Source organism: Schistocerca nitens, chromosome 3 (assembly GCF_023898315.1).
Source record: "Schistocerca nitens isolate TAMUIC-IGC-003100 chromosome 3, iqSchNite1.1, whole genome shotgun sequence".
Lineage (NCBI taxonomy): Eukaryota > Metazoa > Arthropoda > Insecta > Orthoptera > Acrididae > Schistocerca > Schistocerca nitens.
Window position 1 is genome coordinate 645,150,871 of NC_064616.1, and position 16,014 is coordinate 645,166,884.

At 39.7% G+C, this 16,014-nt stretch overlaps 1 protein-coding gene across 1 annotated transcript in view; it reads right to left on the reverse strand.

The window, feature by feature from the left end:
• Positions 1 to 6,394: 6,394 nt before the first annotated feature.
• The window catches only part of LOC126248598 (ADP-ribosylation factor 2), a 46,261-nt gene continuing 36,641 nt past the window's right edge, over positions 6,395 to 16,014 (reverse strand). The window contains exons 4-5 of the mRNA XM_049949725.1: positions 6,962 to 7,087; positions 6,395 to 6,637 (exon numbers count right to left, since the gene is read on the reverse strand). Coding sequence (XP_049805682.1) covers positions 6,551 to 6,637; positions 6,962 to 7,087 — 213 coding nt within the window. The 3' untranslated portion in view covers positions 6,395 to 6,550. The remainder of the gene's footprint in view (positions 6,638 to 6,961; positions 7,088 to 16,014) is intronic.

Sequence of the window (16,014 nt, forward strand, 5' to 3'; positions counted from 1 at the left end):
ACATGTCTTGTTGAATAGATAGAAACAATGCTTGATTTGTGACAGAACACGCCAATACACCTTACCGGTACCTCTGATGAAAAAATGTGTTAAAATAGCATTTTTAAGATTCTTTTTTTTTTTTTTTTTTTTAAGTCAAGCACTGGGTAGAAGTATTCACAAATGAAGATCACAACCTTAAAACCGAACAGATCACTGTAGGAATCCTCAGCTATGCACTGTATAAAGCATAACTAGCTTCATATTAGCATCTGACAATCATTTCCAACTTAATCTATTGTGTGCATAATAGACAATTACTACTACGGATATTAACTGGTGGTAACAAGCTAATCAATGTATATTTTTTATTATATCTAACACTTTGTTTTGATCATTTCCCTTAAAGAATTCATTAATGCTTATTTTAGTATAGTTTTAACACATTTACACTTCATATACTGGTCAATACAAGCTCTCAGTATTCTGAGGTGGTTATTTTTATGACATCTTTGAGTAGAATCACTCAGTTTTAGAGCCAGAAGAGGAAAAATGAATCCCGCCATCAGCATGTGGCCAGTATATCGGTCTTCTTTTTCGTTATTGGTTCTGCAAGAGTTCTATGTTTAAGACTACCTTAACATGAGTGAAAGCAGTGCAGCGTCTCACCAATATGATACTCTACAATTCGTGTAAGGGCTTGAAAAACCATTAAGTGCCCCAAATTAAAATATTCATGTGGGAAAAAGAAACAATAACCAGCAGCAGCATGACACAATCATTACTTCTTACTCAGACAGAGTTTACAACAACATAGTTCAGTGAGTCTCCCAAGTGCACAGAATCCAAACCTGTAATTATCTTCGAACTGAAGGGAATATGCCAAATTGGCACTTCCCCCTTCCCTATCCCACTCATCTCACTTTAGTTTCGAGCCAAATAAATTTTGCCTTTATACCTGAAGAGTGTGCAACATGAAACAATTTTCACATTTGTGAGTGGAATACACTGACTGTCATGTCCGCCCCGGTAACTGAGTGGTCAGTGCGACAAAATGTCAATGCTAAGGGCCCAGTTTCGATTCCCGCCTGGGGCGGAGATTTTCTCCACTTAGGGACTGAGTGTTGTGTTGTCGTAATCATCATCTTTTCATCTCCATCGACACGCAAGTTGCCGAAGTGGCGTCAAATCAAAAGACTTGCACCCAACGAATGGTCTACCCGACAGGAGGCCCTAGTTACATGACATTTACTGACTGTCATAAAAAGAGCTGCACTCAGAAAGACAAGGCATATTGTGATAACGATTGGCAGGCATGCAGTTACATGGTCCCACACATACGAAATGGTTACTCTCTCAACTTTGAATGACCAACACTTACTGTGCTACATTGTCACAAAACACATGTTGGTATGGTGTTGGGGCCCCACGCTTGTGAATACAAGCGTCCAGATGAAATGATGTACAGGTCTTGGATGTAATTCTGTGATACTCATCCAACACTGGTTGTATCTGAGTGCTCAGTTCCCAGTACAGATTAAGTCCTGACAACCCATTCCATGTCCCCACACACATTATGCTGCTAGCCATGGCAGAATACCTAGAGCTGCAAGGCACACTCCAGAGGTGGCAGCAATATGAGGAAGTGTGTTGTCATGGTAGGCAAAAGAAAGAAATTTAACTATTTTACGGCCAAATTCGGTTTATGTCTTTCCCCTTTTCATGTTATTTTCTCCAATTTTGGTGCTATTTGTCACATCAGACAGTTATGTGAGAAATGAGCTATCATTTTAAGCTAAGAGCACAGCCACTGTTTGCAGGACCACCTCCACCTACCATGCAGCTGTCAGAAGAGTTCATGAGGAACACCACAGAATATCGTTCTCAACACCATCGTACAAGGCAGGTGGGCTGTATGACAACAAACTGCTCCTTGCGGCACACTCTACTGCACCTCCAAGGCAGAAGTAGAAGTCATTACTAACAATGACCTGCTGCCAGACTACAAAGCTACTTGTCCATTTTTGCTGACATCAGGTGATTCGAGTGCAACGCTACGGGGGTGAGTGGTCGTCATCTTAGTTGGCATGCAGTGAGCCCTTTGTCATGTAACCACCTGTAAATGGTATGTCACCTATGGGTGTTTGCACAGAATGCATGGCGGCCCACTGAATGGCCCCTATTGTTGCCGTTAGATCTGTTCGCGTGTGGCGGACTATCAGTCCTTCCTCCCAGTTGGGCATGTCCAACATCCAGATACTACATATTGTGCATGCAAGTTTTTCTGTATCCCCTGCTACCAACAGTGGGCAGTGTTGGTGTCGATACAACTAGGGTGGTGCACAAATATGACAGCATCACCCAGACTCCCACAGCCTCAGGATGTAGCCCCTCTCAAACTCATCTAGCTGGGCAATCCACAGTTAAACATGTTTCTTGGGCACAGGGCACACTCAGGTGAAGTACCCACTGTCATACTGGCCAGCATGGCTTTTTGTCTTATGTTAACCGATGTCACCTTGGCACCAACCACACTCACTGGGTGTGCAGCCAACTATGAAAAAGTACTCATGACTGATTGTGCGTAACATATTTGCACAGTTTACACTGGATCAGTGAGGACAACTGAAAAGTAGATGCCATCAACCCTTATACTGGTTTGAACACTGAAATGTTTTACTGTGCAGAGTCCTATGAGAGGTGGTGCAACCTTGCCTTCCTTCCACATCTGAATTAACTGACCGAGCCAGTTGTAGGTGGAACTACACGTTAAAGTAGACTCCAAAACACTGTGGATTTTTCACATTAACAAGTACATGAAGAAACATCACTGTACATATGGATTTGTAGCATATGAAGACTATAAATTATAAAATTTTGTTCTGGCACCCTCTGCAACAAATTATTATTATTATTATTATTATTATTATTTTAGTCAACAAGCTCCAGGATGTGACAGTCACATGAATGCTGCGCCCATCAATCTCTCTGGACTTTAATCCAGTTGAACTTCGCTCCAAAATTAAGTCAGATCTACCTTCTTTAATAGTGGCCAAAATTTTGATAGGAAAATTATAAATTATTATCTGAATCCTTTATATTATGTGGGATATCATAATATCCAGTTTTTGTTTATGCATCTTACCTTCTCCAATTTCAAGTAGATTGCAACTGATATTTGCATCTTTTCTGTGGATGCCCATTCCTTTTTCCTTGAGGTGTATATTTGCATATTACTTTAGATATTCATTCTTCTAGTATCTTTGGAAGGTGTTCATGCAATTTCCTTCTGTACTACTATATTTTCTGAAGCATGCTTTTTACACCCAATTCATTCCTTATCCACTTGAGTTACACCAGCTAGAGGCCTTTAGGAGTCTGATCTCTGTTGCCTCCATCCTCCCTGTTATTGGCAGTTGGAGTCCAAGTCTCTGACCCATACATTATAACTGGTACTGCCATCATATTGTAAAATTTTAGTAATGTCTCTTTTTTCCAACGTTCTTGAAGAGTGATTAATAGTACCTACAAACTGCTGAATTTTTCCAGTTTGCATTCTTGATCATTGTACGTGACACGAGACCTCAAATTGTATTCGAAAGTATTTATTTGTTCTAGCAGCTTATCAATTGTCATTTTTCCTCTTAAATGCTTCTTACCATGGAATGCCATTATATTAGTTTTAATTTGATATATAGTCATTATCTTTTGCTACCTTGTGGAAGAACCAAATGGCTCTCAGTAATTTATCTTCTGAATCCACTAAGATTATTTGATCATCTGCAAACAGGAGCATATTAACAACTTTAATTTTAAGCTTATTACAGTGCACTACTTCACTCTGCCATGTCTTTATGACATCATCTATGTACATTGATCAGCTAGAACATTATGACCACCTACCTAATTGCCAGTATGTTCACATTTGGCATGGAGACCAGTGGTGATGGGCTTGGAAGCAATGAGGTCTTGGTGGGGGGAGGGGAGGTTGGGTTATTTGTGGGAGGAGGCCAAATTGAGAGGTCATCGGATTAGGGAAGAATGGGGAAAGAAGTTGGCCATGCCCTTTCAAAGGAACCATCCCAGCATTTGCCTGGAGCGATTTAGAGAAATCATGGAAAACCTACATCAGGATGGCCAGACGCAGGATTGAACTGCCGTCCTCCCAAATGCGATTCCAGTGTGCTAATCCCTGTGCCACCTCGCTCGGTGAGGCCTTGGTAGGTTGCTGGAGGAAATTAGCACCACACCTGCACACACAAGTCCCCTAAATCCCGTGTAAATTCCGGGAAGGGGAGCAATAAGCTTTGATACCATGTTCAATCACATCACAAATGTGTTCAATTAGGTTCAGATCTGCTGAGTTGGAGGGCCAGCACATCAATTTGAACTTGCCACTGTGTTCCTCGAACCATTCCATCATACTCCTGGCCTTGTGATATGGTGCATTGTCTTACTGAAAAAGTCACAGGCATTTGGAAACATGATTGTACGTAGTCTGCAATCAGTGTGCGATACTCTTTGGCTGTCATGCGACCTTGCACGACTTTCTCTCAATCCATGGATGCCCACATTTATATTCTCCGAGCATAAAGGAGCCACCACTACCTTGTCTCCATCCTGCAGCACAGATGTCAAGGAGCGTTACCTTGGAAGATGGCAGATCTGCGCTCCCTCCCTTCAGCATGATGAAGACGGTATCGGGATTCATCAGACCATGGAACGCTTTGCCACTGCGCCAAAGTCCAGTGCCGATGGTCACATGCCCATTTCAATCGTAGTTACCAATGTCGTGGTATTAACACTGGTACATGCTTGGGTACCTGTATTCTGCCCAGCATTAAAGTCTGATGTTAGATCCACCACAGTTCACCACCTGCCCTGTTTTACCAGTCTGACCAGCCTATGACATCTGACATCTGTCATCTGTAATGAGGGGTGGCTGCCCAACCCCATGGTGTCTGGATGTGGTTTCGCCACATGTTTAAGACACTCACCACAGCATTCTTTGAACACCCGACAACTCATGCAGTTTCTAAAATGGTCATGCCAAGCCTCCAGGCCATCACAATCAATCTGCCCTCGGTCAGACTCAGATAGGCCACACATCTTCCCATTTCTACACACAGACAGCACCCCCACTGATACTACATGCACTGTGTGTGTGTGTGTGTGTGTGTGTGTAACAGTCATTCCTCACCAGGCGACACTGCCATCGCCTGCACGGGTTTATATCAATAGTGGTTCGGTGGTCATAATGACATCGTTGTCTCACTCCTTTTTGTACTCTGAATTACACTTAGTAGATGCTGTGGTACTCAGTTCTTTCCTAAAATTTCCAATAATGTAACTCTGTTCACTTTATCAAACATTTGTGTGATGTATGCTGCTCAAGTTAGTTTGACAATCACAAGAAGCAACAACTTTTCTATGCTCAGCCAACCAAATAGGAACCATACATGAAGTGCTGAACTGTGTAGCAGGAGGTTAGAAATTAATGCTGGGTTGAAATTCGAAATGTTCTGGATCTCCATTGAAAATAATTTTGATGTTACTAATCCTGCAGAACTAGAAAAGGCTTGTTCAATCCATTTCTAACAGTCTACGAAAATTTGTACTAGAACATTTCAGGCACATATTTGAGCACCCTGTGCTGTACTGAACACTACCTACTAAGAAATTAATATGATTATCAGTAACATGTCAATATAATTAATGTTTATTTCCAGAAGTTTAATCTTCAAGTTTGTAACCATCAAATGGGAACTCAATGAAAGTTTTAAAATGGCTAAGCTTTCAGGATCACTTTTTAAAAAGGCGATCAAATAAAAAGCTCTTATAAGCCAAGATCAAAAAGGGTCATTGCAAATTATGCAGAATGAAATATCACCTTGAGTATATACTGTGTTTTCAAAATCTCTTAACCCTTTTAAATATGGAACTTTAATTACACAGTGCTGCATCGAGTTTAACCTATATTTCTTGTCAGAACACCTAAGTGAATTAGCTGTTCATATAAATCTTCCCAGACATATGACACAAAATCCTCCTGTTACATAGGTAGTGCACTTACCATTTCAGCTCAATATTGCTTCAATTCTAATAACATTGAATGATCTCATTTGCTAAAAAAAAAAAAAAAAAAAAAAAAAAAAAAAAAAAAAAAAGGCACTGAGTAACCCATCTGTAGTGCATGGACAAAAATACTAAAATTTTTTTCACTTATAACACTACAGTACTGACAAATTTATTTCACAGCTTTTCAAACAAAATATACTACTACCTAAATAATAGAAAATTTGTGTTGATTTTGTAGTATGTCCAAAATCTATATTAAAATATTTTTGTCTGTAAAAATGTTGATTAATTTTGAAAGAAATACTGTCACATTCGTTTTTGGTATGAAAGTAAACACTCAAAGTTTACAACTTCTTAACAGCAAGAGATATAGTGAACAACAAGTTTCAATAAGAGACAAATATAAATTAAGTGTAATACAGCTCAGGAATTATAGTTCAGAAGAGTCACAGTCTTAACTCCACAACACTGCCACACACGGAATGCACAGTCTTCACTTTTTGGCTAGTTCATTTGAAAGCCAGTCCAAGCCCTCATATAAGCCTTGACCTTGCGTAGCACACGTAGCTTGTATGTACCACTGAAACAAAGAATTGCATTTTAATTACAAAACAGCTATAGAAATTCATTCCATGTTAAAATTAAAGCATTGTTGGTATTTTTATTAGATTTTCAACAAATAGACTGGAAATTCTGCATTTGTTCCACTTGTGGAAGTGAGAATGTGGTGTGTGTGTGTGTGTGTGTGTGTGTGTGTGTGTGTGTGTGTGTGTGTTTTTTGGGGGGTTCTACATATTTCATTCATAGAATTCTTTTGAAAAATCAAGAACATAATACGGAATCAAATGTAAAACCAGAAAACCTATATGATCATTGACGATAATCTGGCAATGTAGTTACTTACATGTCTGTTTCGAAGTTGATTCAGCCCAAGCTTATCAGTGAGTTCCGCTGCACTCATAGCATTTGGCAGATCTTGTTTGTTCGCGAAAACAAGTAGGACAGCATCCCGTAATTCATCTTCTTGCAGCTAGAGGACAATAATTTATATTTATGCACTTAAAAATCTCTCATGGCAACAAAAGAATGACAGCAGGAAAAAAACTATGCAAAAGAGAAACTGAGTACAGCTGTCACATGTAGGAAATAATATTTGCATAAAATGTATGAATCATACCATGGATATATAGCAAACAATGACAAGAGGATAAAAACTGTCAATGAAACTATATGATGATGAGCATTAGAAATGTAAATTTAACTATGGGCAAAATTAGGAACTGGGACAAAAATGATCATGATTCATGCTATATATAAAAAAAGTAAGTGTGAGAATGTGCATCAACACAACTTATTCACCATCATTACTTGCAATCTTTCTTTTCTCGTGCTCTATTGTCAGTCCGCGGATTATTCTCACTCACCCATTATTGCACACCAACCAATTTTCTACCCTTCCCATTATCCTCAACAGCTTCAGTATTTCTCCAGTCACCTCGTTACATTGTACACATCGGTCACTATTTCACATGAAAGCAATGTGAGAACTGTTTTGAAGTATGTTAGTAAACAAGTCAACACAAAAGGTAAAATGTTTTTAGCATGTGTCCTGTTATCTGCTAGTAATTAAAGACCCTTAGGGTGTCATTCATGCATCTGCATTAATGTCTGAATAGTTCAGGGTGCAAGTCATAATACCAATTACCCTTGAGAATATTCGATTTAGTTAGGTTGTGCACAGCAATATTTTCTTCTCAGAAGGAACAAGTTTTTTTAGAAAAAAAAGTTCACTTGAAAGAACAGAATTGATGCCCATGTAATTCAGAGACTCACGAATCACAATTTGAAGTTCAGGTACGTAGTTCAGTTTTTAAGCCAGAACTTCCAGCTGATTCTAAAATGCAACTATTGTGCAAATCCTGGATGGCATTTTCTTCTACTATCAGTTTTCATATGGGGACTGGTACACTCTCTTCACCTAATACTGTATTTGTTTGTAATAGTGGCTAACACAAGTTGTGAAGAATGAATATATTGTCAAAATACAGAATTTTTAAGTTATCTATGGCTTATAAATGGATATTCCAAGTAAACCGTGACTGCAGTATTTTCCTGAATATCACACAGCATTATTTCCAGAGCAAACAGACGCTTCTGAAAATATCCAAACTCTTTTACAATGTTGAATGAACACTGCCCAGTCACATTCATGTGACTACCTGTCAAACACCTGAATAACCACCACTCGCAGCACAGACCGCTGCAAGATATGCAGGAAGAGTATCAATGAGGTACTCTAAGGCATCGACACTGATGTGGAACCATGCCAACCCCAGTATCACGGCCAGCTGAACTTTGTTTCTCAGTTGAGGATCCATGGTGCAACCAGCCTAACTGAGGTGGTCCCCACGGATTCTCAATTGGGTTTAAATACAGGGCGTTCAGTGGCAAGGGGAGCATGGTAAACTCATCCTAGCGCTCTTCAAACCACACATGTACACTGCAAGCTGTGTGACACATTACATTGTCCTCCTTGTAGATGCCAATGTGCCAAGGAAAAACAAACTGCATGTTGGGATGAATAAGGTCCACAAAGATAGATGCATACTTGTGTCGATTCATTGTGCCTCCCAGAATGGCAACATCATCCACAGAATGCCACAAAAACATTCCCCAGATCATACATAATAGTCCCTCCTTGTTTTTGGCCATCTGTTCAATGGGGCATAAAATGTGAGTCATCTGAAAAGGCCACCAGTAGCCACTCAGCAGACTCCAGTCATTGTATTGGAGTGAGAATTCTAGCCTTCATCACTGATGAACAGCAGTCAGCATGGGTGCGTGAACCAGGCACTTGCTGTGTAGGACCATACCCAGCAACATTTGCTGAACAGTCATTGAGGACACACTGTTGATAGCCCCTTGGTTCACCTGGGTGGTCAGTTGCTCAACAGTTGCAGATCTATTCACATCTGTACACATGTTTGCAGCTGGATACCCCTGTTTGTATGTCCCGTGGTGCACAAGTTGTCTTGGCACCCATTTTTGGATAGTGCCTTTCTTTAACCAATGCAGCATGCAAGCCGTTGACCAATTTAGCAGTTTCAGAAATGCTTCCACTTTTGGCCCAAAAGCCAGTGATTATGCACTTCAAGTTATCAATAGCTCTGTTTACGTATTATGACAATGACTGCACTGTTTTCAGTGTCCTGCCGACATGCTTTACATAACCTCCACTGCCAGAGCTGCCACCTGCTGTCAGTGAGTGATTAAATTTATCTGCTGTGTTGCTGTGAGAGCACTCTTGTTACCCTAAGGATTGGAACAGTTTGGCATGTCGTGATCACTACATTGTCGGGCCTTCTACTTACTACTAGCATGACCATCTAGCACTGTATACGCGAAGTGTATATCAGCACCTCGGCTGCAGTCAGATTGTTTATGCGTGACACATGGGACACTTCATCTTCGAGGTTGTAAAGGCATTGCAATTTTCAAGTGCCATTACATCAAGATTGTGTATCATGTACAGAGGGAATACCACTGTCCCATAGGTCAGTTGCAATGGCAATATGTTGATGACAAAGGTTACTGTCACCTTTGGGTGATGCAGAACAGTAAGAGCAGCCATCCCAACCAGAACAATCAGCATCTGTCCCATACATGTACGAGGTGTGATCCAAAAGTAATGGGAATTTTTTAATTTTGCGGACTTTACACATCAGGTTTTCAATGTTTTTTATCTTGTTGGTACACATGTTCGTGACATATGTTTGCATTTTCAGCTGTTTCAAATATGTAGTTTATTGTTGAGAGTTGAAAATGTTATACATGTTACTGAGTGCTCTGCTCGGCGAACTTTTACTTCCGTAAAATATGGAATAAAGTGCAGCAACACATTCGAAATGTGGACTGTGGCTTTTGGCAAATCTACAATGAATAAGACAAGGGTTCACAAGTGGTATAAACGTTTCAAAGAGGGCCAAGGAGACATTTAAGATGACGACTGCCCTGGGTGCCCTAGCACATCAATTGCTGACGCTGCGGAAGTAGTGAAGAAAATGGTTCTGGAAAATCACTGAACCACCATCACAGAGATTTCTGACGATGCTGGCATATCCTCTGGCTCATATAAAGCATTTTTTTATGTTTTGGGCAGGAAATGCGTAACAGCAAAGTTTGTTCCAAAATTGTTCAATTTCAACCAAAAACAACAACGCATAGACATTCCAGGAGTTGCTGAATGATGTAAACAACAATTCGGAGCCTCTAAAGAAGGTTATAACAGGCGATAAACATGGGTATATGGTATGAAGCCGAAAACAATGCCAAACTGTCCCAATGGAAACTGCCTGAACATTCGACTGAAAAAATTCTACAACTTTGATCACGTGTGAAGGTTTTTCTCACCGTTTTCTTTCATTTGAATGGGATAATGCATCATGAGTTCCTACTTTATCGTTGTATGGTCAATAATGAATACTAACTGGAAGTTATGTGCTGTTTTTGGGAAGAAATCTGAAGAAAAACAGCCAGAACTGTGGCAAAACCACTCACGGAAATTGCATCACGATAACGCTCATGCTTACATCTCAATGCTTGTTCACGAGTTTTAGGCTAAAAATTAATCCATTAGGTTGTGTCAGTCACCGTAATTGCCAGACATGACCCACTGCGACTTCTTTCAACTCTCGAGGCTGAAGTGAACCACAAATGCTGTTGTTTTGCCACCATAGACAAGAAAAAAAAACAGAATCGCTGAAGCAGCTGAACACCATAATGAAAAGGAAGTTCCAAAAGTACTTCCAAGATTGGAAAAAGTGCTGGCACAAGTGTATTATATCTTAGGGGAATTACTTTGACGGGGATAGAGTGGATGATGATGATGATGATGATGATTGAATAAATAAATATAGATTCTTTATGAAAAACACGAATTCCCATTGCTTTTTGGTCACATCTCTTACACATGACAGTGGCTAATGTTTTAAGTGCCCACCATTTTACACAGAAGTCCATCACATTACAGAATGTACATAATTGCTCATCAAAGTAAAGGACGCTTGTGATTGAGGTACTGACCTTATTGACACTTAGCATGTACCTTCTAAAAACACAAGAAAGTTTGCTCCATGTCATTCCTAGGGGTGAGACATGGAAAAGAAAGTACAAGCATCTGCACAATGGCAAGATTCAGATCAAATCCAACTTCCTGCAATTATTTTTTGTTTTACTGAATAAATTTGTTTATTCTATTGAGAAAATTAAACTAACTGAGCAAGCTGCTGACAATTCCTAACAAGTTTTTTTTCAGCACTCAAAAGGGGAGAGCGTGTGGTATCTTTAGCACTTTATATTCCATCCAAAGGCCTTCCATGTCAATGACCACCTGCAGCCTGCAAGGGACTCTGCCAGGTGAGTAATAAATCTGTCATTTTTCGCCACCTCCTCCCAGGCAGCTAGACTCCAACCCTTCCTGGCGAAGGGTTGGGCAAATTTTCTTACACGGTCCACTTCACCTGCATCCATAATCTTTCAATTGGTCTTAGGTCTGGTGCAGAAAGAGATCAGTCAACAGGGGAAATCTCATTTTGTTCTGCAACCAATTCCAGCATCATACCTGACATATATTGGATGCTGATCCTACTAGAGACAGATTAATATTTCACGTGGTAGTTGTCACAACTGATGGGATCATAACATAAACCATATTGAGTCTACTGTGCAGCATTAAGTTGACCATCTATCCTGTGAACCATTCTGAGTCCACACGTACACATACAGATCTAAGCTACCACATTTACACAGACACTGATATGACTTAGGGATAAATTTGGAAAGAGACACCATGTGGCCTACTCATACCAAAACATAATTTACTGTGAAGAATACTGATTCATCAGAAAACATTGCATTCCGCTGCTCACAACAGATATTTTTCTCTACAAACCCTAATTAGTAGAGTCAATTATCACCATGAAGCCTCCACATTATGGCCACACATTTGCTCTGTTGTTCAGCCTCCTGACATTTGCGCAAACTGTCATTCTATCAAGAAATGCAGCAGGATGTTTCAACTACACTACAATTAAAACTTGATTTCACCATAATGTGTTGATAGTTCATTACCATGGACGGGTGTTGCAGACTAACATCCAGTTTTCACACACTTATTGGATTCTCCACTATCACAATGTTTTACCTGTCATAAGAAAACTTCGTGCTACAGAAGAATGCTGAAGATTAGATGGGTAGATCACATAACTAATGAGGAAGTATTGAATAGGATTGGGGAGAAGTAGTTTGTGGCACAACTTGACTAGAAGAAGGGATCGGTTGGTAGGACATGTTCTGAGGCATCATCAAGGGATCACCAATTTAGTATTGGAGGGCAGCGTGGAGGGTAAAAATCGTAGAGGGAGACCAAGAGATGAATACACTAAGCAGATTCAGAAGGATATAGGTTGCGGTAGGTACTGGGAGATGAAGAGGCTTGCACAGGATAGAGTAGCATGGAGAGCTGCATCAAGTCAGTCTCAGGACTGAAGACCACGACGACGACTAAGAAAACTTCAGTGTGAGTTTCAGCTGTTATGAAACTAAATAACCAGCTTTTAACAATTTTTGTCCTTCAATTATACAGTACTACTACTACTACTAATAGTAGTAGTAGTAGTAGTAGTAGGAGGAGGAGGAGGAGGTCATCAAAACGCAACGACTGGGAGACCTGTGTACTGACCACATGCCCCTCTGTATCCACATCCAGTGACACCTGAGGGCTGAGGAGGACACAGTGGCTGGTCGGATGGTGTTTGTTTTAATAGTAGTAGTATATTTTCAGAAGCCAGAGCCATCCCATATACATATATTTGAGAGGGTTAACATCAGATGAATTGATCACTCAGTTATAGTGACAATCAACAAAACTTTCTCTGTTAAGTGTTATGTAATGCAACTATAGCTAACAAAATGTATTTTATTAGCATAAAAGCTTTCATGTCATCTTTAAACAAGTCTTGAGTCCATATAGGATCATTTTTGCATAATATTTCAAGTAGCAGTTTCTCTCCCTTGTGTTCTCCACATAACTCAGAAAACTGGCCTGTCAGTGTTGCACTGGATTGACTTCCCACCACCAATTTTTGTCTGTCAAATGCAACTCTCCTTACTGCACATCACAGAGCACCAAGATTAACACGTATGCAGAACCACCAATGGACTCTGAGCATGGAAAAAGGTTTCTTGGACTGATGAAGTATGGTGCACAGCAATGGCACAGTACAAAGGCATAAAAAAATCACACAGGCACTGTATTCTGTTTATGAACATGGTACTGTGAACACATGACCCAGAGATATTCACATGTTGGAGATTTTCACATGAGTTGAAGTGAGGCCCTGAAATGTCTGTCATCATCCAACCATGTGCATTTCTTTGTCTGTAGCACACCACAGATGACCTGTCCATTCAAAAGACTATATACCACCACATAACTCGTGTCTGAATGGTGCTGGTAGGTCCTCCTGGTCACCTGACCTCAGTCACGTTAAGAACATTGGGGACATCATCACGATACATACAAACACTGAGACCTCATGACCCCATCTCCAACCAAACTCAACAAGTGACAGATGGTGTTTGCAATGTCACATGACTGAATTCACACCATGACACACAATTGCTGTCACCAGGGTGAAAAGGAGGAGGAGGGGGGGGGGGTGTTACATGCTGCTAAGTATCTAACTTAGTACTCAAATTGCTTGCAAGACTGCTACAGTGTTTAAAAAATGTAAAAGCAGACAGTCGTGGCAAAGACAGGATCCCATCATGATGTTCACAGAAAACTAAAAAATATTGGAACTCTATTACTTTGATATTTATGAAAAACATGTTAACATCTATATAATCATTTGATTAATTCAGTAATGCAGCAATTTCTTGAACTACTTAAGATCACAATATTTCAAATATATTTTAATAATTAATACTGCTACAAAGTACTTGATGTAGCTAACTGGGAAGAGAGATTATATAATGGTGGTTTTTGAATAGTATGATTCATATCTCAAATGAACACACATGCTAAAGTGCTAACCCATTCACATACAGCAACCGACCATAAGCATATACATACATGAATGCCTCACATACAAATGACTAACATTATTTAACCCAAGGAATGGACAACATCAAGTTTCCTGAACAGTATCTCAGAGTGTGTACAATGTAGAGCCTGCAACAGAAAATCAACATCGAAGCAAACTTTAAACGTGTAGAAGGTGCATTTTTCACTTAAAAGCGAAAGGAGCTGCAGCGATATGCATTTGCATAAAAATATACAGAATCAAGGGGCAGCACCAAAAAAATTCCAAGTGTTGCAGTTTCAACTATCTTGTAGCAGGAGAAGCAGACAGTTAAAACTTTGAACAGCACTCCATCTGAAATATACAAAATAACAAAGGATGGAATTAAGGATAGATCAAAATGATTTAATGCCCCTGCAAGACAATTCCAGGATAATATGTGGAATAACCACAATATATTTGTTATGGACTGTAGATTATAACTGAAGAAATTACAAGATGGTAAGGAATTAGAGAGACTGATGTGAATAAGTTGAAAGAACCATATGATGTTGAGAGTTTAAGAGGGAGCATTACACAGTGATTGACAAACAGGGGAAAGGGATACTGTGGAAGCTGAATCAGCTGCTTTGAAAGAAATAGTGAAGGCAGCAAAGGGTCACATACGGAATACAAATGTCTAAAAATTGAGATTGACAAAAAGTGTAAAATTGCTACAGTACAAATGTAAGGTTATTTTACTAGGTAAAAGACTGATACCAACTAAAGGAAAATTAAAGAAGGCTTTTCAACTCCTATGGAAAACCAGTAATAAGCAAAGAAGGGAAAGGTGGAGTGAGTACACAGGGGCTATACAAGGGAAATATTATAGAAAGGGAAGAGAATATACATGAAGACGAGATGGAAGATACAATACTGCAAGAATAATTTGACATTGAAAGATCTAAGCCAAAAGAAGGCCCCTGGAGTACACATTCCGTCAGAATTTCTGATATTCTAGGGAGAGCAAGCCATGACGAAACTATTACACCTAGGGTGCAACATGTAAGAGACACGCAGAATACCTACAGACTTAAAAAAGAATCTAATAATTCCAATACCAAATAAAGCAGGTGCTTACATGAAAGATATTTCCGAAATATCAGTTTATAAGTCATGGCTGCAAAATACTAACACAAATTATTTACAGAAGACTGGAGAAAGTGGTAGAAGCTGTCTTTAGTGAAGATCAGTTTCGATTCTGGAGAAACGTTGGAGCAAGTGAGGCAATATTAACACTATCTTGTCTTAGAAGGCACGTTAAGCAGAAGCAAACCTATTTTTATAGTATTTGACCATGCCGAGTGGAATACATGTTGAAGTTCTGGGGTAGCATGGTTAAAACACAGACAGCTTAAGATTATTTACAACTTCTGCCGAAACCACACTGCAGTTATAGTCCAAGGTTGGTCGGTTGGTTTAAAAGAGGAGGGGGGGGGGGGGGGGACCAAACTACAAGGTCATTGGTCCCTTGTTCCTAATAAAACAAGGCCACAAGTATTACAATAAAACAGACGAGACATAACACAAAACGGAAAGAAAGGAAAAACCACAAGAATGAAGGAAAGGCAAGGGACACTAAAAGGAACAATAGAGGACAAGAAAACAAGAAAGAAGATTACAGTGGCTGGCCGACCACGAGAATAAAAAGGAAAAGCCAACCACTCTGCAACACATTAAAATCTCCACCCTAAAAGAACTAGAGTGGAGGACACAGAGGGACAAAGGAAATGTGCTAAAACTGAGATCAAATGATAAAACCCACCCTCATGAATAAAACATAAAACTAAATCAGCCAATGAGGTGTTGTCAGATAAAATGAGCAGCAACGAGG